The sequence below is a fragment of the Grampus griseus genome (assembly GCF_964374135.1).
Source record: "Grampus griseus genome assembly, chromosome: 1".
Classification (NCBI taxonomy): Eukaryota; Metazoa; Chordata; class Mammalia; order Artiodactyla; family Delphinidae; genus Grampus; species Grampus griseus.
The window spans coordinates 71,924,002-71,949,843 of record NC_139017.1 but is presented as its reverse complement, the minus strand read 5'-3'; the positions used below and the strand labels follow the sequence as shown (position 1 = coordinate 71,949,843).

The following is a 25,842-nucleotide window of genomic DNA, read 5'->3' as shown; positions in this document are numbered from 1 at the left end:
GGTGTGGAAAGAATAAGGTGCTGTGGACCCAAGCCCCACCGAGGCTGAGGCTAACCGTCTGAGTCCTGAATACCATCATGTCTAATCAGTGAGGGCATAATTCCTGCTTTTGCCCACCTCAAAATGTGTAGGAGTCTATAAAGATGAAATAGTACGTGATCAAATACACAGCTGAAAACACTGGAAGAGTGTAAAATGTTACACAAATGTAAGGGATTCCGAGCTGGCCGTAACATGGGCATTAAACTGTAACCTCTCAAAGATATTGACCATAAAAAATTCCAGAGCCATGGGGAAAAGAACTGTGAATTGTGCTTGCTTCTGAGATTTAACTTCTTTGGGTGATTTTTTTTCTTTCTTCATTTGTGCTTCTCCAAGTTTTCTGCATTGATCATGTATTCCTTCTGTAATTAGGAAAAAAAAGTTATGTAAAAGTAATGTCTCTGAAATAAAAGTGTCTAAATTCCTGCTTTTACACTATGTTATAGTGAGAGATTAGGGGGAGGGGGACAGGGAAGTGGAAAAGAGGTTTATCAGCTGCATTGAGAGTAAATGTCTTCCCGCCCACCCTCACACAGCTGTTCTACCCTGGAGGACCAGAGGACCAAGGCTGGGTAGCTGGGAAGGAAGGATTTCTCCCCAGTCAAAATCACAGGGAAACGATTCCTGGCTCCTATCCCCAACTGCCTCCCTCAGACACCTCCACCTGGAAATCCCACTGATTCTTCAAATGCAACATGTCTGCACAGGCACCGTTCAGTGCTTATCCTGCTCCCTGTCTAACAAGACTCCTGTTTCTTTGGGGAACAGAGCAGATCCCATTTGAGGGAGGAGGGTCCCAGGCCCAGCCCCAGCCCTCCAGAACTGTCCCTTCTCCTGCACAAATGCTGCTGTAGCCATGGACACTGAACCAGTTTTCTTCCGAGAGTAAGTTGTCTAGGAAGCTGCTAGGAAAGATTTTCTTACCAGATAGAAAGAGACCCTTAGGAGGAGAAACCCTCTTGCTCCCACCCCTTCTTCCTGTGGCTCCTGCAGCTTGAATGTAGCTCTTGTACAATCAGCCATCTTGTAACCAGAGTCATGAGGACAGCAGAGCAGAGAGGCGGACAGCACTGGGTCTTTGACGACACTGTTGAGCTGCTGTCCCACATCAGAGGGCTTTGTGTTGGGGGAAACATAAAACCTCTTGCTTAAACCACTAGTAGTTGGGTATTCTGTTATTTGCAGCCAAAATCACTCCTAATTGATACAATGTCCAAAACTGTCCTCTTTGTTTACCCTTCCTGGGTCTGTTCCTCGCCTCCATTTCCTCTATGTAAATGGCACCTCTGCCCACCAAGCCTTCCCAGTCTCCTGCCCATGGCTCAGCTCCCACCCAACTCTGTCAAATCTGTCCTCTGTTCTCCCCCCTCTGCTGCTCCTCAGCTTCAGGCCCGTCTCACTCCCACCAGAACTCCTGCAGCTCAGGCCTAACCAGCCCCCCTACCTCTGAGCTCCCTCTTCTACCCACATTGTTACCCACAGTGATTTTTCTAAAATACAAATCTGATTATGTTTCCTACTTAAGCATCTATGGGCTACAGAATAATGTTCAAAATCCTGAGCATGGCAGTCAAGACCCTTGGCAACATGGCCCCCAAACCTCCTTCTGCTTTCATCTCTTGCCACTCCCCCAGACCCATTCTGTAATTTTAGCTACACCAGAGTATTCGCTGCACACACCCTAACCCCTCTACTTGTGTTTTTTCCCCTCATCCCCGAATATGAATGCCTACTTATCCTCCAAAACCCATTTCAAATATCTCCTCCTGAGTCAGCTATGTTGGCAGACTCAAAAGCAGGCAGAGGAAAAAACATATATATCCCCTCCTTTGTGAAGCATTCCTGACCCCAAATAAACCCTCCTTCCTCTGTGAGCCCACAGCCTGTTGTTCCACTTATACCACTATTATAATTCTTATTTTATATTCTCAGTACATATTTGCAAGCACATTAGATTCCTTTAGGACAAGAGTATATTTCAGAGCCCCCAGCACCTCCCAGTACAGTATTTGATATAAGTGATTAAGTTTTGGTGGCATCATTAACAAACACCTTCTGGTGTTTTCTGTGCAGAAACCACGGTCCCATCCTTCTTTTTTTTTTTTAATAAATTTATTTATTTTTATTTTTGGCTGCGTTGGGTCTTCGTTGCTGTGCGCGGGCTTTCTCTGGTTGCAGCGAGTGGGGGCTACTCTTCCTTGCAGTGCGCGGGCTTCTCATTACGGTGGCTTCTCTTGTTGCAGAGGGCTTCTCACTGCGGTGGCTTCTCTTGTTGCGGAGCATGGGCTCCGCAACAAGAGAAGCCACCGCAGTGAGAAGCCCTCGCACCGCAGAGAAGAGTAGCCCCCGCTCGTCGCAACTAGAGAAAGCCCGTGCGCAGCAATGAAGACCCAACACAGCCAAAAATAAATAAATTAAAAATATATATAGAGAGAAATATCTTATAAACAATCACAACAAATAAATTTTAAAAATATTTTTTAATATTGTTTACAAAGAGTGTATACATGAAAATATCTTCTGTCGTAAAGTTAAAGGGGAAAAAAGAATTACAAGATAGAAATGAGTCATATTTAACACAATATCTAAAAGCAAGCAAACAAAACCTTACAAACAAAAAGCTGCCAGGGAAGGGTTGAAGATGTTCACAGTAGCTGATGGTTCCCCTTTATTCTCCTGTTCTCTTGTTCAACTTGTGAAAAATATACACACATTACTAATAAAATGGGAAACATACACTTCATTTTTCATAATGACATAGGGAGAGGAGCAGAGACTGCTTCAAGCTCTGTATCACCTCCTCTGCGCCCTGCCTCATCCCACTGCCCAGTGATGCCCTTAGAGGCTGTGCCAGGTTGGCTGTGTCCCAGGGCCTTGTGGTTCTGGCCTTCCCCACCCCAAACCACAGGGCGCTCAGCAAGGCAGTAGCAACCGAGTAGCTCTGCACGGTCCAGACTGGGAATGGTACCTCCAGGCCAACAGTGCCCCACAGGTGGACAGCACCTACCTCCAGAGGCTGGGCCTCCCCCACGGCCCTCAGAGGGTTAATCCTGTCCCCGAGGAATTTCCAGAAAGGACTCATGAGGGGAATTTCCCAGACAGGCAGGCAGACAGACAGACACCTCAGACGGCTCCCGCCACTGAGCACAGATGTTTGCCTGAGGGTGGCGATGCTGAGAGCCAACACAGGCGCACAACTTTGTGGTGAGAGGTAGCCCAAAGCAAGAACCAAGACAAGACCCGCCTGGGCAGGCTGGGGGCTGGGATGGGGGAAGGCACGGGGCTGAGCTGGTTTGCAGGTCGAGTCTCCGAGCCAAAGTCCCTTCTGCGGTCTCGGTCTGGGTCTCTCAGTACCTGCAGCTCTCCTCCTGGTCCACCAGGAGTCGCAGCGGCTGTCGGAGTGTCCAGGCAGCGCGAGGGAGGTTGTGGGTCTGCAATCTCGGCTTTTCCTCGTAGCAAGTCTATTGTATAAATGGTGGCTTCTCTATTTCCCCTACTGGTCTGAGGGCTAATCAAGGACAGGGATTTTATCCTAGACGCACCCTTACCTTAGGTGCTCATCACAACAGCTGGGGTCTAGGGGTGTCCCATTAGTTCGGACGAAAGATCCCCATACGCACAAATACTAGGATAGGAGAAGAGTGATTGAGCTCCAAGCCTTCAGAGAGAATGCTGGGGACAGTGCCAAGCTGGGGAAAGAGGGCTCCGCGTCCCGTTCGTGCCCAGAATTTCCCCCCACCTCTTCTCCACCCGGCTTGCTCCAGCCCTACACGCAGGCAGGACGGGAACGGACATGGCCCCGCCGGGCTGGGCCGAGCGAGCCCGAACCTGCCCGGCCCGAGCGGCGCAGCCCAGGGGACCCCACACTTTCCCGCCCAGAAATCCCGGCGGTCAAAGAAACGGGGGAACGTGCCCCAAACTGTCTCCTCCAGGGGGCAATCCTGGGCCACCCTCTCTGAAGAACTACCATCACCCCTTCCTTCTCTAACCCTTCCGGTTTCTTTTCAGAGCAGTACGTACCGCAGAAGTAACACTGAACAGTGATTTCACTCACTCAACAAAGATTTCTTGACCACCTACTACGCGTGCTGGGTGCTGTGCCAGGCGCTGGCAATACAGCAGTGAACCAGCAAAACTCCCTGCCCTCGTGGGACTTCGATTCTATGGGACACGAGCAGAGGGATGGGGTAATCTCGCCTGGGACACGTGGGTGGCCGACACCCAGGTGCCCTCCCAGGTGAGCAAAACGGGCGTGAGGCGCCGCCCTGGGGCTGGTTCGGCGGGTAGACTTCGGCCCCGGCGGGAGGGGCGGGCTGCACCTCGCGTAAACGCGGGGCCGGGCACGTCGCCTGGGGGCAGGTGCGCGCGAGGGGGTGGTGGTAGGGGCCGTGCGCAACGCCTGGCCGGGACCCGGCCGCCAGGTTACCGAGCCAAGCCCCTAGTTCGCGCGGGGTAAATATTTATCCTACGCGCGGCGGAATCCGGCTGAGTAGGGCCTCTAGCAACTTGCGTCCCCCACGGGGTAGGGCCGGCCCAGGCCCTCCGCCGTCCCAGGCTCCTCCCCGGCGGGGCCAGCGCCGGACTAGCAGCTGCGTCCCGGCCCCGCGTAATTACAGGGGCTGTGGCCAGGCCTGGCCGTAAAAGAGGAGGATGAAACAGCCTGGGAACCGGGGAAGCTGGGTTCGAGCCTCAAAGGGGCCCCGGGTCTGCGGCTTCCCGCGTTGCTCAGCCGCTTGGAACGGCTGGCCAGGGGTGTGTACAGACTCGCAAAATCAACTCCGGACGGGCATGCAAACAGCCACACAATTACACACATGAATCACCAAACGCACGCAGTCATACACACACACATGAATCACCAAACGCACGCAGTCATACAGCATTAGGACTTCCAGCTCCAGACACACACACACACACACACACACACACACACACGAACCTGATCAAACACCTGCCCGCCCTCTCCGCCCCAAGATCTGGGAGGCAGACACTCACCCGCCAACCCCTGCCCCAGACGGTGCAGATCCTGGCGGGGAGAGGAGCCCCGAGAGGCGAATTCCAGCGGGTTTGTTTACACTGCTCGGGGTGCGGGGTGGCGAGCTGGATACTGGGGCCTGACTGACTGGGAGACCCAGCCCAAACTGGGCCAGACCCAGTCGCCTAGTCTGGGACGCTGCACAAAAACCCCCTCCCCGCCTTCAGCCCCCAGCCCCCAGACGTTGCTCTCCTGTGCATGTTTCCCCTCCTCTTCACACACTGTTCACAAACATTAGCATACGTACGTCAAAGTTTCACACGCTTCCCCACACGCGGCTGTGATACTACTCACAAATGCTTTCACACTTGCGCGCCATCACACGTATTTACACATGCCAGATGCACATGTGTGGTTACAGTTTGTCACCCTTCAGGCCCAGATTCTCACAGTCCATATTCAAAGCCTGTTCGCACGGTACACACGTGTTAGCACACACTCACACACAGGTCATTAGTGCCCTTTGGAGCCTTAGAAACAAGAGCGAACCCCCTCGCGGGCCCAGAATCCCGAGTCTTCCTCCCTCTCACAGGCACTGACGGACAGAGGAGCCCTAAGCCCCGGCCGCACACGTTACACACTTGATCACACACAGGGTTGCACTTTATTCCCGGCATCTAGGCGATGACACAACCTCCCAAACAAAGACAACATTGACAAACCCAACAAAAACAAACAGCAGCGTGTGTGGGGAGGAGCAGCCGAGCGCAGAGTCCAGGAAGGGGGTGGGTAGGAGGAGAGTGTGGAAACGCGGGCGCCCGAGCCTGGGTGTGCAAGACTCGGGAAAGGTGCGGGACCTATCAACAACCTCGCACCCTTCAAGATCGGCGCACGGCGCCCGCCAGCCGGGTCCCGCACCCGCTGGTTAGCAGACCCGCACGTGGAGTTCGTTCCCTTCTCCCGCACGAGACTGGGCGGGGGACACAGACCCACCAGCCAGCACAGGCCCACAAAGCTGCACGCGGATCCACGAGTGAGCAAACACACAGCGCTGAGCAGATTTGTCGGTGCGCGCTTTGCTCCCCTCTCCTCCCCTCCCCCCTGCCCTCCCCTCCTCCACCTCCCCAGCCCCCAGGCCCAGGGCAGCCGCGCGCCGGGCAGGGCGGGGGCGGGGCGGGGTGTCGGGCGGCGCCGGCCCAAAAGGCGGAGTCGCGGCGCGGAGGGCCCAGAGCTGTGAGCACTGTGCTGAGCGCGCCGCGGAGAAAGCCTGCGGGAACCCAGACCCGGAGGAGACCCTCGTCCCCGCCCGGCCTGGCCCGGCCCCGCGCTATGGAGTTCCTCTGGGCCCCTCTCTTGGGTCTGTGCTGCAGTCTGGCCGCTGCTGACCGCCACACCGTCTTCTGGAACAGTTCAAACCCCAAGTAAGCCCCGAGTCTCCGGCCGACAGCCTGGGCGCCCGGTTGGCACTGCTCCCCCCTCCAGGTTAACTGTCCCGGCTAGCCCCTAACCTGAGTCTCGGGGAGGTGACCGGAGGCGGGAGGGATCCCACAGACTTTCTTCTCCCGCATAGCTGGGAGTACCCCACCCCAGGGCAGGACGCTGCCCGCATCGGCTTGCACAGGCGCTGCCACTGCCTCTCTTTTCCTTCCTTCTGGCACCCCTGTTACTCCGAAGTGAGGGACCCGCGTTGAACAGTTCCTGCCTTTAGCAGGGGCCACTCTGTCTGACCGCCAGGGCTCTTGTTCTAGGCCCTTCCACTGAGAAAGCCTCTGTGCCTCTCCTTGTGTGTTACTTGGGCATCTGCCCACACTGACAGGTCTTGACGTCCGGAGTAAGCAGAATGCTTATTGTAATCCTGGAAGGACCCTTCCGGAGGGACCTGGGCTGCCAGCATTAAGTGTTCATTCTGTATTTAAGGTCACCCTGGAAAGCCCTCCCCCCTCAAGAGTCTTTAGAGGTGGCATGAATGAGGCATATGCTGTGTGTGGGTAGGCTTGAGGGTATCTGAGGTTCAGGTAGTAAAACTGAAGAGAAGGGGAGAGCGAGGTCGTGGGAAAGGTTCCAGAGGACAGGAAGGGGTTAAAAGGGTTACAAAGGGCTCTGGGCAGGAAGGAGTTAATTTCTCCGGGGCAGGTTTAGGGCTGTGAGGCAAATGGTACGGGGAGGGAGAAGCTCCATCGGACCCTTTGTTCTTTGTTCTTGAGTTTTCTGAAGTTATGGGAACAATATTTGCAGGAAAACAGGAGAGGGGGGTAAGGTGGAGTCAGGAGAGGAGGGCTGGACACCTTGGGGTCGGGGGTGAAAAACACTTCACTCAGCCCAGACACCGGCAGCCCTAGCAGACCTACCCCCCACTCCCCTTGAGAAATAGATTGTGCCAGTTTCCTCTTGACCCTGTGGCAGCATTGCCTGGTAGGGGGTCTGTCGTCTGTGGCGTGTTGGGCAGGGAGGAGACAGCCAGCTGCCAACCCCAGAGGGCAATGCCCTCTTGCCCATTGGCCGCCTGACGGGGCAGTGCAGTCAGCCCTCCCCCACCTCACTCCTTGCTCTCTGTTCTTTGCTTCTTTGACCCAATCTTGTCCTAGAGGGAGAGAGCAAAGTCCCTGTTTATGCCCGTGCCAGGTGTTGGCTGAAGGAGGAGGAGGGGACAGGAAGCCAGGAGTAGGGAGGGGGGGACCCTGGCCTTTTCCGTTCCCAAGCTCCCAGGTTTCCTCTCTTTCAGGAAGGAGCCTCTTCCTTGCCCCCCCCTTCCCCGCCTTCCCTGACGCCGCTGCCCCCCTTTCCCAGATGGAGAGCAAGAGTCAAAGGAGTGCTAAGTGGAGCAGATTGTACCCCCAGGAGGGGGGTGATGGGCACACCCACCAAGCACAGCTTCTGCCCTGTCCATCTGGACACACACACACACACACACACACACACACACACACTCTATCATACCCAGGACTAAAGAGAAAGCCAGCCCAGAGTGGAGGCCACAAGCAGCTAAGCCAGGCCCAGCTTGAGGGCAAAGACGAGGTGGTAATGAGCTGGGTGGGTATTAGGCTGGCATGGGTGACTCAGGGCAGTGGGCATCAGCCCTGGGATCTCCAGGCCCCAGTCAGGGGGCAGCATGGGAAGAAGGGCAGTGCCACTGTGAGCTGCACCCTGGCCTCCTTGGTGCTAGAGGGGCAGGTACCCCACCCATTCAGATCTGTCAGCTCCCTTTGCCTGGAGGACAGTGCCCAGAGCAAGTGGGCACTGGGCCATCCTGGGGTCCTGGGGGCTGTCCACATTTGACAAGGGAAATTTTCACTGGTTCTCATGAATGCTGGGGTGGGTGGCCGAGGTGGATGAAGAATGAGTCAGTGCCCGTCATGGGAATGGAGGAAAGACGCCAGACCCAGAGCTGAAATACCTGTTCTGAAATGGCTTCTATGTTTATCTCTCCAGAGAGGAATTTTAAAAGCCTCTCTCTGCGCCTCCTCCCTCCCTCCCTCTCTCTCTCTCTCTCTCTCTCTCTCTCTCTCTCTTTTCCCCAGGGTGGGGGAGGGGCCTTGGTAAGCCTAGCTGGAGCACTGGCACGCTCCTGCAGAGCCAGGCCTCTTAAGGGTCATGCTGACTGGGCAGTGGGTGCCCACCTCAGAGGCCTCTTGCCCTAACCCCTGCCCCTCTCCCCACCACCCATGCCCCTGGCTTTGGTTTGAAGCAAGTTGGCAGCCAACTCTGCTGAGTCTCTAGCTGGCAGTGGTTGGTGGAATTCAGAGAAGCTGACCGGCTTGGAGAGGGAGGGAGGTGGGGAGGCACTTTTTCCCCTACTAGGACCCCACCTAGACTGGAGCCAGGTGTCTAGAGCTGCGGGGGAGGGGTCGGTGGGCAGTCCGGCTGGAGCCTTTGGAGCCTGGGGGGAATGGGCTGGGGGAGGGGAGCTGTCTCCATCTTGGGAAGAGGGAGGGGAGAGGCCTTCTCAGATCTGAGAACTCCAGCATTTCTGGAGCTCATTTCACAAGAGGTGAAAGTACGGCTTTTGGAGATAAAGGGACAGAGAGGTTTTGGGGTGCTTTGAGAGAAGTGGACAAGGAGAGCTGAGCATAGATTTGAGTAGCTAGAAGGGGAGATTTGAGGGCACTGGATGAATTGATTAAAGCAATTTAACTCAAAAGGACTGGACATTATCTGTGGGCATGGATGTCCTGGGTGTTGGGGGAAAAGTGAAGTTGAACAATGTGAGACATACTCAGTGGGTCAAGGGGAAAAATGAGAGGAGTAAGAGAAGTGAAGACAGATTGTTGGACGCCGAGTACTAGCATGGGAAAGAGAAGGGGTTATGTGGGTCTTGATTATAGAATGGGCCAGTAGGTTCTCAGATTGAGGTCTAATAGCAGTTAAAGGAGCAAGTGGTAGAATAGAGTTGGGGAAATATTTATAGGTAGAAGAGTGAGCAGAGGAAATATTTAGAAGCCTATCCTTAGGTAAATATCAGGGAGGTTATGGGAAGTGCCTTGATACCTGAAAGATACTAAGTGGGTGCTATTTAGAGGATTAGTGGCAGACGATGGAATGTTTGGAGATGGTGGAAAGATATTTAAGAGATCAAGAACAGGGCTTCCCTGGTGGCGCAGTGGTTGAGAGTCCGCCTGCCGATGCAGGGGACACGGGTTCGTGCCCCCGTCCGGGAAGATCCCACATGACGCGGAGCGGCTGGGTCCGTGAGCCATGGCCGCTGAGCCTGCGCGTCCGGAGCCTGTGCTCCGCAGTGGGAGAGGCCACAACAGTGAGAGGCCCGCGTACCGCAAAAAAAAAAAAAAAAACCCAAAAAACAAAGAGATCAAGATCAGTAAATTAAATACTGGAAGTTGAGAGTTTTAAAAAATCTTTGGTGGGGGCGGTGGTCCAGTATGAAATGTGAGGGGTCATGTAAACATTTGGAAGCTCAAGGCTCTGGCCTGGCTTCTGAGTGACCACCAGCTTTCTCTACCTCTGCGCATGCCCAGGTTTCGGAATGAGGACTACACAGTACACGTGCAGTTAAATGACTACCTGGACATCATCTGTCCTCATTATGAGGATGAGTCTGTGGCAGACGCTGCCATGGAGCGGTACACACTGTACCTGGTGGAGCGCGAGCAGTACCAACTGTGCCAACCCCAATCCAAGGACCAGGTCCGCTGGCAGTGCAACCAGCCCAGTGCCAGGCATGGCCCAGAGAAGCTGTCTGAGAAGTTCCAGCGCTTCACACCCTTTACCCTGGGCAAGGAGTTCAAAGAGGGACACAGCTACTACTACATCTGTGAGTGCCCGGGAGGCATGCACACAGGTGCATACACTGGGGGACACACCTGGCATGATGTACATGCTTCAGTACATGCTTAGTGGGAAGGCAAGCAGCACACGGCCCCTTCCAATCCTGAAGTCTGTTTTCGTTCATTCCCATTACAAATGTGGAGTGAGCTTCTACTGTGTCCTGGGCACTCTGCTTGGCACTATAGGCGCAGAGATAAATAAAACATTACAGAGTCCCTGTCCTCCAGGAACCTGGAAAGGGACATACATAGATTAACAGACCATTAGAACAGGGTGATATGGTAGATATGAGCTCAGGGGCCCTGCGGAAATGACTTGAGTACCTGCTAGTCTGGGGTGGGGGGCGCACCTCAGAGAAGGCTTCCTGGGGAAGATGACCCAAGAGTTCAGGACAGACAGAGGAGCTGGCCAAACAAGGGGACGTGTGCAAAGAGAGCATGACATATTCAGGGAACTTCATATGGTTCAGACTGACTGGAACAGGAGGGACACTTGGAAGTGGGGAGATAGGAGCTTGGAGAAGTAGACAGGGTAGAGCTTGGGGGCCTAAGAAGTGCTAAGGAGTTTGGACTTTATCCTGAGGGCAGTGGAGAGCCACTGGTGGATTTTACAAGTTGTGAGATCAGCTTTGTACAGAATGGATCCAGGCCTCACCCTGTCAGTGGGGCTTAGGCAGGGCGAGGACAAAGTGGCCGGGTAAGGGGAACATATTGTGCAGGTTGCCCCCAACTTCAGGTTGGGGGGAGTGGAGGATGGGCTGTAGGGAGGGGACAGTGTCTATGTTCTTTTTACCACCACCTCCAAAGTCAGGGGTTATTCCCAAGAATGGGAGCTTGCACTGAACTTGGGGCAGAAAGTGGGCAAAAACTAAGGAAGGTGAGAATCAAAGATTAGAGGGAAGAGAGGGATTAAAATGAGTAGGGACTGAGAAAGCAGGGTCAGAGGTATTTACGCTTATATTTTCTTCCAAAAAAGTTTCCTTCCTTATCACTCTCTGGATTTATTTTGTAGCCAAACCCATCCACTACCAGGAAGACCAGTGCTTGAGGTTGAAGGTGAACGTCAATGGCAAAATCAGTGAGTGTCACAGCCTTGTGGGCCTCCTTGCTCCATCTCTATTCTGGGCCTGGTCTAGTGATCTGGGATGGTTGGGAAGTCCCACTGCCCAGCCCACCCAGCATTCCCACCCCTCTGCCTCCTTGGTGTACCAAGCACCTGACCTAAGACCATCCTTATCCTTCAGCTCACAGTCCTCAGGCCCATGCCAATGCACAGGAGAAGAGGCTTCCAGCAGGTAGGTGGCTGGAGCAAATTGGGCCTGGGGCACAAAAGGGGGTCTGCTTGAAGAGGTTGGGTACAGGAGGTGGCTCTTTTGCCAGTCAGGGGCAGGGGAAACCTCGCTGGGCTGAGGGCCAGTGCCAATAGGGGGGCCGCTCACCTTGGGGGCCTCTGCCCTCTTACCTTGCAGACGACCCAGAGGTGCAGGTTCTACATAGCATTGGTCACAGTGCCGCCCCCCGCCTCTTCCCACTCGCCTGGGCTGTGCTGCTCCTGCCATTCCTGCTGCTGCAAACCCTATGAAGGTGTATGCTGCATGCGCTGTAAGAACTGGAACCAGGCTGAGGGGGCAGGGCGGGCCTCCCTCACCTGCCTGGGGCCCCTCCCAAAGCCCTAGTCCTGGGAACCACTCCTACCACGTGCACAAGCTGCCACCCAGCAGCGTCAAAACGGGTCAGTATTAAAGCTTTCAACCCAAAGGAGGTCAGCAAGCCTGACAGTGCCATCCTCGCCTCCACCTCAGAGGGATGGACAAAGAAGTGGACAGTCCTTTCCCCTTCATTCCTGCCCTTAAGCCAAAGAAACGGGCTGTGCGGACATGGCCTCTTAAGAAGGGCACTGTGGGAGCCGAGCTGAAGGGGGCTTGGGCTTACATGGATGGACACTGAGCTTGGCAAAGATGTCCCTCCCAGAGAGAGCCAGGATGGCTCTGAAGGAAAAGCAAGTTTCCTGCTTGGGAGCCAGGGACAGGAGAGGCAACATGCTTGGGCTGACCCAGCATCTCCCCCGAGACTGTTCTCTGTGGAGGTGCCACGGAGAGGACTGTAGCCAGGCACTACATCCTCTCCCACCCTGGGGCATCACTCCACAGAGCTGTGCCAGCAGGGGGGCTGTGCCAACCTGTTCTTAGAGTGTAGCTGTAAGGGCAGTGCCCATGTGCACAGAGTCTGTGCCTAGACTGACTGTAGCCTGAAGGGCAGGGCCCACGAGTACAGAATCTGTATATGAACTAGATGTGTGTCTGCTGATTTCTACAACTGGAGTTTTTTTATACAATGTTCTTTGTCTCAAAATAAAGCAATGTGTTTGTTTTTTTGGACGTGCTTTTCTGCCCTTCCATCCTAATTTATGACCATTGAGTCCCTGCTGCTGCTAGGCTCAGTGCTATGTCAGTAGCAATTGGGTTTGAGTTTTTTCCCCTCTCTCTGAAAAGAATACATGCCCCTCACCAGCCCACAAGGGTGGGGTGTTTCCTTCTCTGAGGGTTGTCCAGGATAGGAGTGCTCCCCACAGCAGTCTCTCCCCACAGCAGTGGGGTCCTAGGCTGCACCCCACTCTGGAAGTTCCTCCTGTCCAACCTCCGCCCCACTCGCACCCTCTCAGCGCTGGGCTTTGGCGTACTGTTCTGGTACTCAGGCTCTTGGGTGAGTCAGGGCAGCCGCTCGGAACGCCTGCCAGCTGAGGCATGCGGCTCGGCCCACAGCCCCACCAGCAGAGATGTGTGGGAGGCTGGGAGGGAAAGTTCCCGGCAGCAAGTTGGTTGGACTAGGGGGGTCGGTGATATACGTTTGTCCAGTGGATTGGCCAAGTCACAGAAAGCCGGCAGTGTGGCTGAAGGGGGAGGGCATCACACAAAGACTTGGTGATTCCTGGCAGTCCCTGTTACTTAGGGAAGAGACCGGAAAGAGGCTTCAGCAAAGAGCGAAAAATCTCCCAATCCCTGGGCAACTGAAGTTCTGAGCTGCGGCCCTCCGTGAAAGCGTGTTGAAGTCCGGGTAGCAAGCTTTTGAGTTCTACCACGTAGGCTAGCGGCCTGTGGGAAAGTGAGTTGAGGCTGGGGGTCTGGGTGATCCAAGGAGTAAGCAGAGAGTGTGGAGCGGCTGATGCCGGGGATAAATCCTCGGAGCCTTAGGAAGGAGACCGGCCAGAAAACCGAGAGCAACGGGAACACAGGAAACCCTGCGAGCCGACAGCGGGCCGGTGGGGTCGAAACAGGCCCTCGCAGGGGCGGGGCCTGAGCTCCGGCTTGAAGTTCTAGGGGTGGGCCGGGTTCCGGTTCAGTTTCCGGGGGGATGGCCGAGCGCGCAGGGGCGGAGCCGGGGGCGCAAGGGGGCGGGGCTCCGGCGTCGCGGGCTCCGGTTCCTGCTAGCTGGCCGCAGGCGCCGAGCTCGGGATCCGACTCGGGGAGGGATGGAGGCGGGCGGATTGGCCGACTCGCTTCTTTCCGGAGCTTGCGTGCTCTTCACCCTCGGCATGTTCTCCACCGGCCTGTGAGAGCGCGGACGGGCTGGGCTGGGGCAGGACCAGGAAGTCAGGAAAGGAGAGAGAGGGGACAGAGACGTGGCCGCAGCCCCAGGCTGCATCTGGAACCTAGGGTCAAAGTGGAATCGGGTCGAGAGGGCCGGGGTACAAGGGCAAGGCTGGTCACTTTACCTGAGGGAGAAGGCCAGGGTGCTGAGGGTAGGGCCGGGGGTCTGCAGTTGTCCAGAAAGGATGACAGGCATCGGGGATTTCGACGCCCCAGCAGCCTGGTCCTCCCTTTCCACCTCTCCCTCCTGCCTTCGGGTCCCCGTTACAGCTCGGACCTCAAGCACATGCGGATGACCCGGAGTGTGGACAGTGTCCAGTTCCTGCCCTTTCTCACCACGGACGTCAAGTGAGAGGGGCGATGCCTGCGGCGGGAAAGCCTGTCTGAGGGAGGTTGGGGAGGGGTGAGGAGGAATGTGGACGAGGCCCCTCGGGTCCCCCGCTCACACTCAACCCCGCGAGCCAATGTCCCTCCCCTCCACCCTGCAGCAACCTGAGCTGGCTGAGTTATGGGGCCCTGAAGGGAAACTGGACGCTAATCGTCGTCAACGCCGTGGGTGCTGTGCTTCAGACCCTGTATATCTTGGTGTATCTGCACTACTGCCATCGGAAGGTAGAGCCCCTTCCTCTGCTGCATGCCCTGCCCTGCCTTGCTGGCAGGGCAAACACTGTTTCCTAGAAGACTATAACACGCTGGCACTGCCAACTTTTCCTGGAAGACCCTTCCAGCCTTGCAGTCCTCCTTCCGCCATGAAGCCAGCCTGCTGAGACTCACATATTGTCCCCCATTCTGGCAAAGCTAGTAGCTCTGCCTAGCCTGATGGTGCCTTGCTGCCCAACAACCTGAGTGGAAAGGGATCTTGTCTCCATAGTTCCTTCAAAGTCAGTGCCAGTGGCTGAGAGTGAGATGATCCGCTCTGCTTCCCCATTCACACAAGCATTAAGCTCCTACTCTGTGTAGCAAGCTCACCAAAAAAGGATACCTTTCCCTCTCCTAGAAACCTCCAGGGTTGTGCGTGGATCAGACATGTGCTCAAGCCACTGGTGGGAAAGAGGATGTAACAAGTGCAATACTGGAGGCTTGGGAAAAGGTTGGCTCCTCAACTGGAGCTTGGGAGAGGGCAGGATGAATTAATTCCAGCAGCAGAGTCAGAGAGGACTCCTGGTACATCCAGAATTAAGGCTACTCTCTCCTCTGCAGCATGCTGTGCTCCTTCAGACTGCAACCCTGCTGGGGGTCCTTGTCCTGGGTTTTGGCTACTTTTGGCTCCTGGTGCCCGACACTGAGACCCGGCTTCAGCAGCTGGGCCTCTTCTGCAGTGTCTTCACCATCAGTATGTACCTCTCACCACTAGCTGACTTGGTGAGTGGGGGTGTCCAGGGAGGAAAGGAAGATAAGTCTCCCATAGCCAGAGACTGTAGCTTATACTCCAGAGGAAGGAAAGACCCAAATCCTGGAAGGAGACGGGGCAGTAGAGTTGGGTGAGTGGGGGGCAGGAGGGAAAGGTTGGGTAACAGAAGATCAGGGAGGACGTTTTACTTTTTTTCTGAGGAAATTCTTAGGCAAGGTGGGAGATTTACTATGTGCCTTGCTAGGAGTGTCCTTCATCCTTTCCCACAGGCCAAGGTCATTCGTACTAAATCGACCCAACGTCTCTCCCTTTCACTCACCATTGCCACCCTCCTCACCTCTGCCTCCTGGACGTTCTATGGGTTTCGACTAAAAGATCCCTACATTGTGGTAAGCAGAACAGGGGCGGGGTGACAGGTGTACGAGGTGGAAAATCAGCTCCTCTCCTCATAGCAGCCCTTGTGATTTCAGGTGCCCAACCTTCCAGGAATCCTCACCAGCTTCATTCGCTTCTGGCTTTTCTGGAAATACCCCCAGGAGCAAGACAGGAACTATCAACTTCTACAAACCTGAGGGAGTTCACCTGACCACTGGGCACCTTAATGCCAACATACTACCAAAGAAACCTTGTTTCAGCTCTTCCTGCTGGTCACCTCCACTGGTGAAGTGCGTTGTGGTAAAGGAAAAGAACTGCTTTGAGAATCCAGGGACTAAAGAAAGGGCTTTACTTAGAAGACTGGATGGAACCTGGGAGATGAATCACTTTTTTTTTTTTTCAAGATTTTATTTTTTAATTTGGGAGGTCGGGGGAAATCTTTAGAATGTGCCTTAAAATAAACTGTTCCCTACCCCTTGCCCATCAAGGCTCATTCTCTGTTCAGGGATAGTCAACCTGCCTGGTTTGGTGAAGGGTAGACGGGAACTGTCTGATCCACAGTTACTCTTGGGCTGGTAGGGTTGGCTCAGAAAAGGTATCTGAAAGAACCAAGAAGTTGTAAAGACGTAGGAAGGCCTTAGAAAGAACAGAGCTTGGATGTTATGAAGAAGAATAGGCTTCAAGAAGTCCTTCCTAACAGGGCTAAAAAGACCAGGAAAGTGAAATGACTTTTCCATACTGAGAGATCTTGAGAAGGGCGTCTTTGCCTCCTTCGGAGCAAATAGGAGGAAGTACCAGCAGAATGCAAAGATACAAGGCTGAGAGAGCCTCAGGAAGGTGGCTCTTCTACCTCTCACTTATCAACAGCTGGTACACAGAATCCCCAATTCCCATCATCCACACTCCATACTCAAACCAAAGTTAGAAAATAAACTTGCGCTTTAATGGGGGAGGGGAGAGCAGGCTGTCCGTGCGGGAATGAGGTTAGGGTGTCAGAAGCGCATCCCCCTGCGGGCCAAGTCGTCTCGGGCCTCCTGGATCTGGCTCTGCAGCTCGCGGGCGGCGTCCTCGCAGTCGTGAAAAGTGGCCACGCGATAGCCCACAGTACCCAGTGCATAGCAACCGGCGGACACTAGCAAGTAGGCGGGCAGTGACCACAGGACCTCCCGGCAAGACAATGGCAGCTCCAGGCCCAGGGCTCCCGTGGTCAAAGCAGCCCAGGTGGAGCCCAGGAGCGCCAGCCCCCACAGCCACTGCGCTAATTTCGTCATGGTCACTGCGGGAAGAGGAAGCAAAGCTCGAGGTCCCTGACACCCCGCTACCCGCTCTTCATTTGAGACCCATTCCCTGTCCTTCTACCTCACCCCCACCTCCGTACCACCTAACCTCAGGGCCGCTCCTCTGTCGCTCCCGCCCTCCGCCCTCCACCCTCAACCCTCAGCCCCCCTCCTACACTTACCTCTCAGCCCAGCGTCTTCCCTGAGCCGCACGGCTCCGACGTCAGCGTCCGGAATCCTCCACGGCTCGTGCTCCGCCGCCGCGCGGCCTTCTGGGAGTTGTAGTCCTCGAGCGGCGTCTGGCAGGTTCGTGGCCGCGGACTTGACCTAGGCTGTGCTTAGCCGGCTCCGCTCCTGCAGCCGCGACCTGGGCCCAGAGGGCTTTCGGTGCTGCTTCCCTCCCTCGAGACCCCGCTCCAAGCTGGCGTGGGGCTTGTAGACAGCCTGAGGACACCCTTAAGCCTTGCGACTAGATGGGAATGTAATATCGTTCCTCTTAAACTCACTTCTCCTGCACAAAAATTCCACTCATTCATTCATTCATTTATTCACTTATTTATTCTTTTATTCATTCACTCAGTGGAACGTTTCTTGAGCGTCACGACAGACTTTGGAGAAATAGAGATGTCAAGACACGGACCCTTCTGGGGTGGAAGGAGAAAAGCAGGAGTCAGGAAAGCAGATGCATTGAGAACTAACAGGTGCCCTGAGATAGGTGTTAGAACAGAGGTTGTCATATTTTAAAAGAGAAACTCAGAGGAGCAACCAGTAAGACTTGGAGCCAGAAGAAGTGCTTCAAGAGGGTGTCTTTAAGGGAAAAAAACTGTGGGGACAGAGGAATCACCTGATGTGTTTAAGGTATTAAGAGAAGGTGTATACGTCTTTCAGAATTTGAGGGATGAATTCATGATAGGTATATAGAAAACCGAGTGAAAGAAAAGGTCAGGCAATTATTAACTTCAGGGAAAACAAAGAGTTAGAAAGGAAGGAGAATTATAAAAGCCTGTCTGATAAAGACCACTAAGAACATAACTGTAGTTGGATAGTTAGGTTTATTCACTTGCTGCTGCAAGAGAGAGCACACACCAGAGGAACTGTGGAGCCGCTCATCAAACAAAGGAAAAAGCCAGGTTATTACAGGATATGGGAAGTGGTTGAGTTCAGGTGATATTTAAATGAAGCAGTATTTTGACAGGTTCAAGGTAAGCACAGATGTAAGTGAAGGAGTTAACAACAGCCTGGACTGAGACGTGAACTGAGAATCCACTTGGAAACTACAAAGTTAACTAATTTTAGATAATTATATAATAGATAACTACATAATTAAGATAATTGTACAATGTTATGTCCAAAACCCCAGTAACTGAAGCTTTGCACCTAGGTTGGAAATCGAGGCTCTTTCTCTGTATCAAAGTAATCAACATGCATTAAACCTCCAGCAACAGTGGGATGTTCCATTCTCACTGCTTGATTTCAAACAGAAAATTTGTGACTGTATGATTTTAGAGAACAAAGTTTCTCAGCCCCATATCCCTGATGTTAATTAATAAAACTAGTTTTTACAGATCCACAGAGTCTTAGCACAAACACTACATAACTCAGCTGTGTAGAATATTTTCACAGCCATAATAATGTAAACACTAAGTGTTGACTTAACTAAAATTTGGAATATATTTGAATTGAGAGGGTGGGGGAGGGGAGTATATGGGGAGAGTCAGGATTAGAGAGAACTATATCCTCATTTTCCATGGCAGGCAGTCAATTGATTATATCTAAAATAGAAAAAAAAGTAATAATAATATGAACATGTTATTTAGAAATATTGGGAATTCCTAGTGGTCCAGTGGTCAGGACTCAGCACTTTCACTGCTGTGGCCCAGGTTCAATCCCTGGTCGGAGAACTAAGATCCCAGAAGCCATGCAGCACTGCCCAAAAAACAAACAAACAAAAAATATATAGAGGTAAGTACCCAAAAAAGCAGCCAAGAAACTTGAGAGTGGTTTATGGAGGAGTGTATGTGTAGGGAGGGGGTAGGAGAATGGAGCAGGGGACTGTTATTTTTCATTGAATGCCTTATAGAACTAGTTGGTCTTTTTTTAAAATATATAATTGGCCTTTTAAACTATGCAAATTCCTTTGTTAAAGTAAAAATTAAGGCAAAATTAAAATATTTTTAGAAACCTGCTATATGAGCTTCAAAGGCCCGCCTCCACTCCCTTCCCCAAAATCCTACTAGTAACCCACTCAAGACCTCACTAGCCACAGCGACTTTCAACACAGTTCAGGGGCCAGGCATCAGCCTTGCAGATCCAGAAATTCTATCTTATTCACCCACAATAGATGTGGCCCTGAAAGATTGCCACTCCCCAGAAAATTTTTGGGGGAAAGATAATGAGAAGGGGCTTGCCCTGCAACACATAAAGAGAAAATAAATTATAGTGTCATAATAATCAGCAGAAGATTAAACATTCATTGAGGGGCTATTATGTGTCATGCCTTTTGTGACACTGCATGTTTGATTTTCACAACAGGCTGCAGTAGGTACTTTTATATCCCCATGTATGAATGAGGAAACCAAAGCGGAGAGAAGGTAAAAGATAAGTAACTTGCCCGAAGTCATGCAGGGTAGTAAGTAGCAGACCGTCCCATCTGACTCAAAGCTATATGCTTAGTAATTTCACCTTTCTGGGTTACTGGTATAGGAATGGGCAGATAGGGATCGTCATAGCAGCTGACATTCATTGATTGATTACTCTGTGCCAGGCACTGTAATGAGTACTTTATGGCATAATTTCATTCAATCTTTACAGCCACCATATGAAGTAGGTACTATTATTATCTCCATTTCACAAATGAAGAAACAGGTATGCCCCAGATAGTCAGACTAGACTGCAGAGCCTGCAAACTTTGCCACTAAGGTATAGCATCTCCCTACCTAGATCAATGGAACAGAATAAAAAGCGAAGAAATAGATCGAACATACACCATTTCCGCATATAATAGAAATGGCATCTCCAGTGAGGAAAGATGGATTATTTGAAAAACATTTGCAACAAGCTTACCATTTGGAAAAGTAAATTAAGTTATATTTCAACCTCACATCTTATACTAAAATAAATTCGCAGTGCATTAAACAAAACTTCATGTGAAAAGTGAAACCCTAAATATGCCACAAGAAAATGTGGGTACATATTTCCCTAATGTTCAGCTCAAGCATCACGTCCTCCAAGCAGCCTTCCTGAGCCTTGACCCTGTCTTGCAGGGTTGGACACCATCTTCCTCCTCTGAGCTCCCACAGCCTCTCTTTTATAGATGGCACTTGCCATGTTGAGCTGTAGGTGTTTTGTTTCCTTGCTTGGGCCACCCAGGACCATTGTAGCTCCAGGACCAAGCATAGCGTGGGAAACCCAGAGGGCTTCTATAAATGTAAGAAGAGGGGCAGAAGGAAGGACAGGTTAGCGTTTGATGGTCTCCAGGGAAACTGACCCAGCTGTCCTGGTCCCAGGAAATATAACTACTCCAGAGACTCCCATCTACTGGACACAGGGTCTTTGGCTTTGGATAACATTGGATGAAAGCCAGCAGATTCTTATGGTCCAATTCCTTTCTCTTCAATCTTTTTACAGACCGTTACGCTTCTGCAGCTACAGCAGGCCACAAGTACACGTGATCATAGCAGGGTATGAAAGGCAGTACAGCTTGGGGGTTAAAAGTTTGGGCTTTTAGAGCCCCAGATGTCCTGAGGTTGGGTCCTGCCTCTTTCCTTTACTTAGCTATGTGACCTTGGGCAAGTAACTTAACCTCTCTGAGCTTCAGTTTTCTCACATTTGTTGGAGTTTTCTCCTTTGGCAAGCTTTTTTTTTTTTGGCTGTGTTGGGTCTTTGTTGCTGTGCACAGGCTTTTTCTAGTTGCATTGAGTGGGGGCTATTCTTCTCTGCGGTGCATGGGCTTCTCATTGAGGTGCCTGCCTTCTCTTGTGGAGCACTGGCTCTAGGCACGCAGTGGCTCATGGGCTTAGTTGCTCCGCGGCATGTGGGATCTTCCTGGACCAGGGCTTGAACCTGTGTCCCCTGCATTGGCGGGTGGATTCTTAACCACTGTGCACCACCAGGGAAGTCCCACCTTTGGCAAGCTTTGGTTTCAGTGAGAGACAAATCCCAAATCTGGAGTCCTCTATTTATTTATTTATTTAATTTATTTATTGGCCGCACCTCGCAGCTTGCAGGATCTTAGTTCCCCGACCAGGGGTTGAGCCCAGGCCCTCGGCAGTGAGAGCACAGAGTCCTAACCACTAGACAACCAGGAAATTCCCGTGGAGCCCTTATTCTAAAGTGCACTAAAGATGGGAGAATATGCAAAATTACATACAACACACAGTAAGGGATTGACTGTTTCAGGAAAGGCATGAGCCTCTATCAAATAGGCCCTAAAGCCCAAGGTGATACTGGAAAGATGAGTAAGAGAATTCAGATGGTGATTGAGGGCGGAGCTTGCAAAGCCAAGGGAAAGCCTGAACAAAGGCAGGGAGGCTTGAGAGTTCATTGTGAGTAACCCTCTGTGTCTGTCTCTGGCACGAAGACTGCTTCATGGAGGAGTGGCAGGAGGTGAGGCTGGAAAGGCCAGCCAGGGTCAGGCTACCTAAGAAAGACCCCTTAAAAGTATTTGTGTTAATACTGTATGCTAACAATATATGTGGAACCTAGAAAAATGGTACAGATGAGCCAGTTTGCAGGGCATAAATAGAGACACAGATGTAGAGAACAAACGTATGGACATCAAGAGGGGAAAGTGGTGGTGGTGGGGTGGTGGTGGGATGAATTGGGAGATTGGGATTGACATATATACACTAATATGTATAAAATAGATAACTAATAAGAACCTGCTGTATAAAAAATAAATAAAATAAAACTCAAGAAAAAGGATTACCTAATAAAATTAAAATAAAGGACAAAATTATAAAATAAATGGTAAGAAATTTGGGAAAATAAATTTGCAACAATAAAAAAATACTGTATGCTAACACATATATATGGAATCTACAAAAAAAAAAATGGTTCTAAAGAACCTAGGGGCAGGACAGGAATAAAGATGCAGACGTAGAGAATGGACTTGAGGACACAGGGAGGGCGAAGGGTAAGCTGGGACGAAGTGAGAGAGTGGCATGGACATATATACACTACCAAACGTAAAATAGCTAGCTAGTGGGAAGCAGCCACATAGCACAGGGAGATCAGCTCCGTGTTTTGTGACCACCTAGAGGGGTGGGAGGGAGGCTCAAGAAGGAGGGGATATGGGGATATATGTATACGTATAGGTGACTCACTATGTTATAAGGCAGAAACTAACACACCATTGTAAAGCAATTATGCTCCAATAAAGATGTTTAAAAACAAAGTATTTGTGTTGGGTTTGGTCCTTCAGGTCAGCATCTTCCCCCCTTAGAGAAGTGGGAGGTCCCCATGTGTGCCTGTGTGTGTCCTGTCAGGCAGCAGGTGCCATGGTGATTATTGGGTCCTTGAGGAAGGTTCCAGGTGATTAGATTGTGTTAATTCTATCAGCATCCTCAGGGCACCCACAGCTCCGTTGGGGTGACAGGACAGACAGACATGTAATCCACAAAAACACATACAGACAAAATCACAGCCGGGCTTTCAGGGGAAATAGTGCATCAGAGATTGTGCTGCTGATTGGAGAAGGGTCTGGGTGAATCAGGTGAACTAGAGGAGACCAAGATGGGAAAAGACAATAGCCTGAGGCAGGAGGGATCCAGAAACAGGGCTGGTGGCTGACAGAAACATTCGGCTGATTCTGAGGATTCAGCAGTTTGGAGTTGATGCAGGCTGGAAGTTGAGTTTTAGCAAAGAGCTCAAAGTGTGACAATGGTGTATGGCTAGTGGGGTTCTTGGTTCTTTTAACAAACATGTATTTAGCACCTACGTCAAGCAGTATTCTAATGACCAAAAGAGACAAAATCTCTGCTTTCAATGAAGCTTGCAATGAAAACAAACTGCTTCAATGAAATGGTAGGAGACAGACAGGAAACAAACAAATATTTAATGTATCAAGTAGTGAGAAGTACTGTGAAGAAAAACATAGCTAGGTGAGGGGCTAAAGGGTGACAGTGTACCATGTGATATAGCATGGTCAGAAGGGTGTCTCTGAGACATTTGCATGGAAACTTGAATGATGTGAAGGACACAGAAGTGTAGATAACTGCTGGATGGCTGTTCCAGGCAGTGGGAACAGCATGTGCAAAGGCCATGAGGTGGCACAGGGGACACATGGAAGCCAGGAGTGGGATGGAGGAGCATGGGGAAGAGTGTGAGGAGATGAGGTCAGGGGTGGCAGGGATCAGATGCTGTGTTGTAACCATGTTGGTTAAGCATCAAGGCAAATACCAATGGATCTGGATTTCAACTCCAGCCTTGCCTTCCCTTATAATCTTTTTCTTTTTCTTTCTTGCTTTATTTATTTTTGGCTGCGTTGGGTCTTCGTTGCTACATGTGGGCTTTCTCTAGTTGCGGCGAGCAGGGGCTACTCTTTGTTGTGGTGCGCAGGTTTCTCATTGTGGGGGCTTCTCTTGTTGCAGAGCACAGGCTCCAGGCGCACGGGCTTTGGTAGTTGTGTCAAGCAGGCTCAGTAGTTGTGGCTCGTGGGCTCTAGAGTGCAGGCTCAGTAGTTGTAGCACACGGGCTTAGCTACTCCGCGGCATGTGGGATCTTCCCGGACCAGGGATCCAATCCGTGTCCCCTGCATTGGCAGGCGGATTCTTAACCACTGCGCCACCAGGGCAGTCCTCCCTTATAATCTTGAGCAGGTTGTTTTAACCTCTCTTGCATTTTACCCCATTTCATTTCACTGAAACAGATGTATTAGTCAGGGTTCTCCAGAGAACCAGAACCAATAGGAGATATATCCATGAAATTTAAGGTCTTGTCTCATGAAGTTGTAGAGGCTGGCAAACCCAATATCTGCAGGGTCTCACTCTGTCTTGACTTCCTCCTGACTGGGGCTGGGAACAGTGGGCAGAGGGCCAGGTCCCAGCCCACATGAGCATAGACCAGTGAGAGAACCCAGCAGGCCAGAGCCAACGTTGCTGTTCAAGTCCACAGGCTATCTGCCACTGAATTCCCTCCTTCTCTGGGGAGGTCAGTCTTTTGTTCTATGTAGTTTTTCAGTGGATTGGATGAGGCCCACCCACATTATGGAGGGCAATCTGCTTTACTCCTATTTTAAATGTAAATCTCATTCAAAAACCCTCTCACAGAAACATCCAGAGTGGGAATTTCTTGGTGGTCCGGTGGTTAGGACTCCACACTTCCACTGGAGAGAGCACGGGTTCGATCCCTGGTCGGGGAACCAAGATCTTGCGTGCCACATGGTGCGGCCAAAAAATGAAAAAAAAGAAACATCCAGAGTAATGTTTGACCCAATATCCGGGCAATGTGGCCCAGCCAAGATGACACATAAAATTAACCACACAGGGCTTCCCTGGTGGCGCAGTGGTTGAGAGTCCGCCTGCCGATGCAGGGGACACGGGTTTGTGCCCCGGTCTGGGAGGATCCCACAGGCCGCGCAGCGGCTGGGCCCGTGGGCTATGGCCACTGAGCCTGCGCGTCCGGGGCCTGTGCTCCGCAACGGGAGAGGCCACAACAGTGAGAGGCCCGCGTACCGCCAAAAAAAAAAAAAAATTAACCACACAGAGTAAGAATATCAATCTCATAAGGTTGATGTAAGTGTTGAAACTGAGAATATCTGTAAAGCACTAAGTTGGCTGGCAAGGTAGGTCATGGTTGTTATCACGTGGGAGAAGATGACATTTGTCAAATGCCTAATAGGTTAAGCACTATGCTAGGCTCTTCCACGTTGATATTTAATTCCAATCCTCTTTGCCACAATTTGAGGCAAGTATTATTATCCTCATTTTACAGATGATGAATTTAAGGTGCAGAGAGATCACTCAGCTTGCCCAAGGACCCTCACCTGGTAAGTGTCAGAGCCAAAACTAGAACTCAGGTCTGTCTGATTTCAAGACCTGGGCTCTTTCCTACTGCCCCACATATGTCTAGAACCTGAAGCTGTCTGAGTCAGAAAAAGGCCCGGGTCACAGAGGCTGGAAATGGGGGCTGGAGGCCGAGAACAGGAAGGGGAGGGATCTCCCTGGAGGGTTAGTCTAGGCCTTCACACACCAGTATACATGCACCTCGGTCCCAGAAATTCCCTTGAAGCAGCCCTCACAGCAACTCTTGGCCCAGAATGCGGGTGTGTGGGAGGTTTTTCTGTGGGGTCCTGACCTGTGCAGAAGGGAATCCCACTTTTCAGTCCCTTCTGTTAGTGTCTCAGCCTAAAAGAAGGGGAAACATGTCCAACTTATTTGAGGTGAGTGGAATTCTCAGAGAAGGTCTCCTCCAAGACCATAAGGGCCATATGGCTCCGGCCTCATTGTCACACAGGGCCTCAAATGTAGGCTTCTGAAGTTATCTCCAAGTGTGGTTTCATTCAGTCACACTGTCACTCTCCCACAGAACAGAAAGAAGGGATTTACAGTACAAATGATTTAACTTTTACTGTGGAATTTTCAAACATATACAAAAGTAGAAAGAATCCTACAATGACTCTGATATGCCCATTATCATAGAACTTCACAAGATAAAGTAGGGCCTGCAGTTCCCTGTGAAGGGAAACATTTCTAAAAATCCTGTGATGTCCTTGCGACTAGCATGATTATATTGTATCATCATTTTGTCATAAAAAGTGTTAATTTGTCAAGTGTACACATTTCAAACATGTCTCAGTTTTTCTTCATTTTGAAGTGCATCTGGAACCTCAGTAGACAGAAGGAACCTGGACTTCTCTCCACTTTTCAGAGGATCTGTCTCCCAGGGGAGTGGTTGCTGAGAACTGTGGGCCCAGGTAGGAGAGTTGGAAGGAAGGAGGCCCACCCCGAGCCCCCAG

The 25,842-nt window shown here is 51.6% G+C and overlaps 3 protein-coding genes across 4 annotated transcripts; 2 read left to right on the top strand and 1 right to left on the bottom strand.

The window, feature by feature from the left end:
* The first annotated feature begins 6,217 nt into the window (after nucleotides 1-6,217).
* On the top strand, nucleotides 6,218-12,669 carry EFNA1 (ephrin A1). The gene is made up of 5 exons (XM_082679027.1): nucleotides 6,218-6,438; nucleotides 9,988-10,283; nucleotides 11,309-11,374; nucleotides 11,541-11,591; nucleotides 11,766-12,669. Exons 1-5 carry the CDS (start codon nucleotides 6,347-6,349, stop codon nucleotides 11,876-11,878), a joined length of 618 nt encoding a protein of 205 aa, XP_082535153.1. The 5' UTR covers nucleotides 6,218-6,346; the 3' UTR covers nucleotides 11,879-12,669.
* Nucleotides 12,670-13,714: 1,045 nt separating this feature from the next.
* Nucleotides 13,715-16,084, top strand: SLC50A1 (solute carrier family 50 member 1). Of its 2 annotated transcripts, XM_082661179.1 has the most exons (6): nucleotides 13,715-13,845; nucleotides 14,154-14,231; nucleotides 14,372-14,495; nucleotides 15,084-15,245; nucleotides 15,504-15,623; nucleotides 15,705-16,084. In XM_082661179.1, exons 1-6 carry the CDS (start codon nucleotides 13,766-13,768, stop codon nucleotides 15,804-15,806), a joined length of 666 nt encoding a protein of 221 aa, XP_082517305.1. In that variant the 5' UTR covers nucleotides 13,715-13,765; the 3' UTR covers nucleotides 15,807-16,084. The 2 variants fall into 2 exon arrangements, with proteins under 2 accessions (XP_082517305.1, XP_082517306.1); XM_082661180.1 differs by lacking the exon at nucleotides 15,084-15,245.
* Nucleotides 16,085-16,530: 446 nt separating this feature from the next.
* On the bottom strand, nucleotides 16,531-17,124 carry DPM3 (dolichyl-phosphate mannosyltransferase subunit 3, regulatory). The gene is made up of 2 exons (XM_082679540.1): nucleotides 17,069-17,124; nucleotides 16,531-16,885 (listed from the first exon to the last, which is right to left on the bottom strand). The coding sequence occupies exon 2, from the start codon at nucleotides 16,878-16,880 to the stop codon at nucleotides 16,602-16,604; it is 279 nt and encodes a 92-aa protein (XP_082535666.1). The 5' UTR covers nucleotides 16,881-16,885; nucleotides 17,069-17,124; the 3' UTR covers nucleotides 16,531-16,601.
* Nucleotides 17,125-25,842: the final 8,718 nt, after the last annotated feature.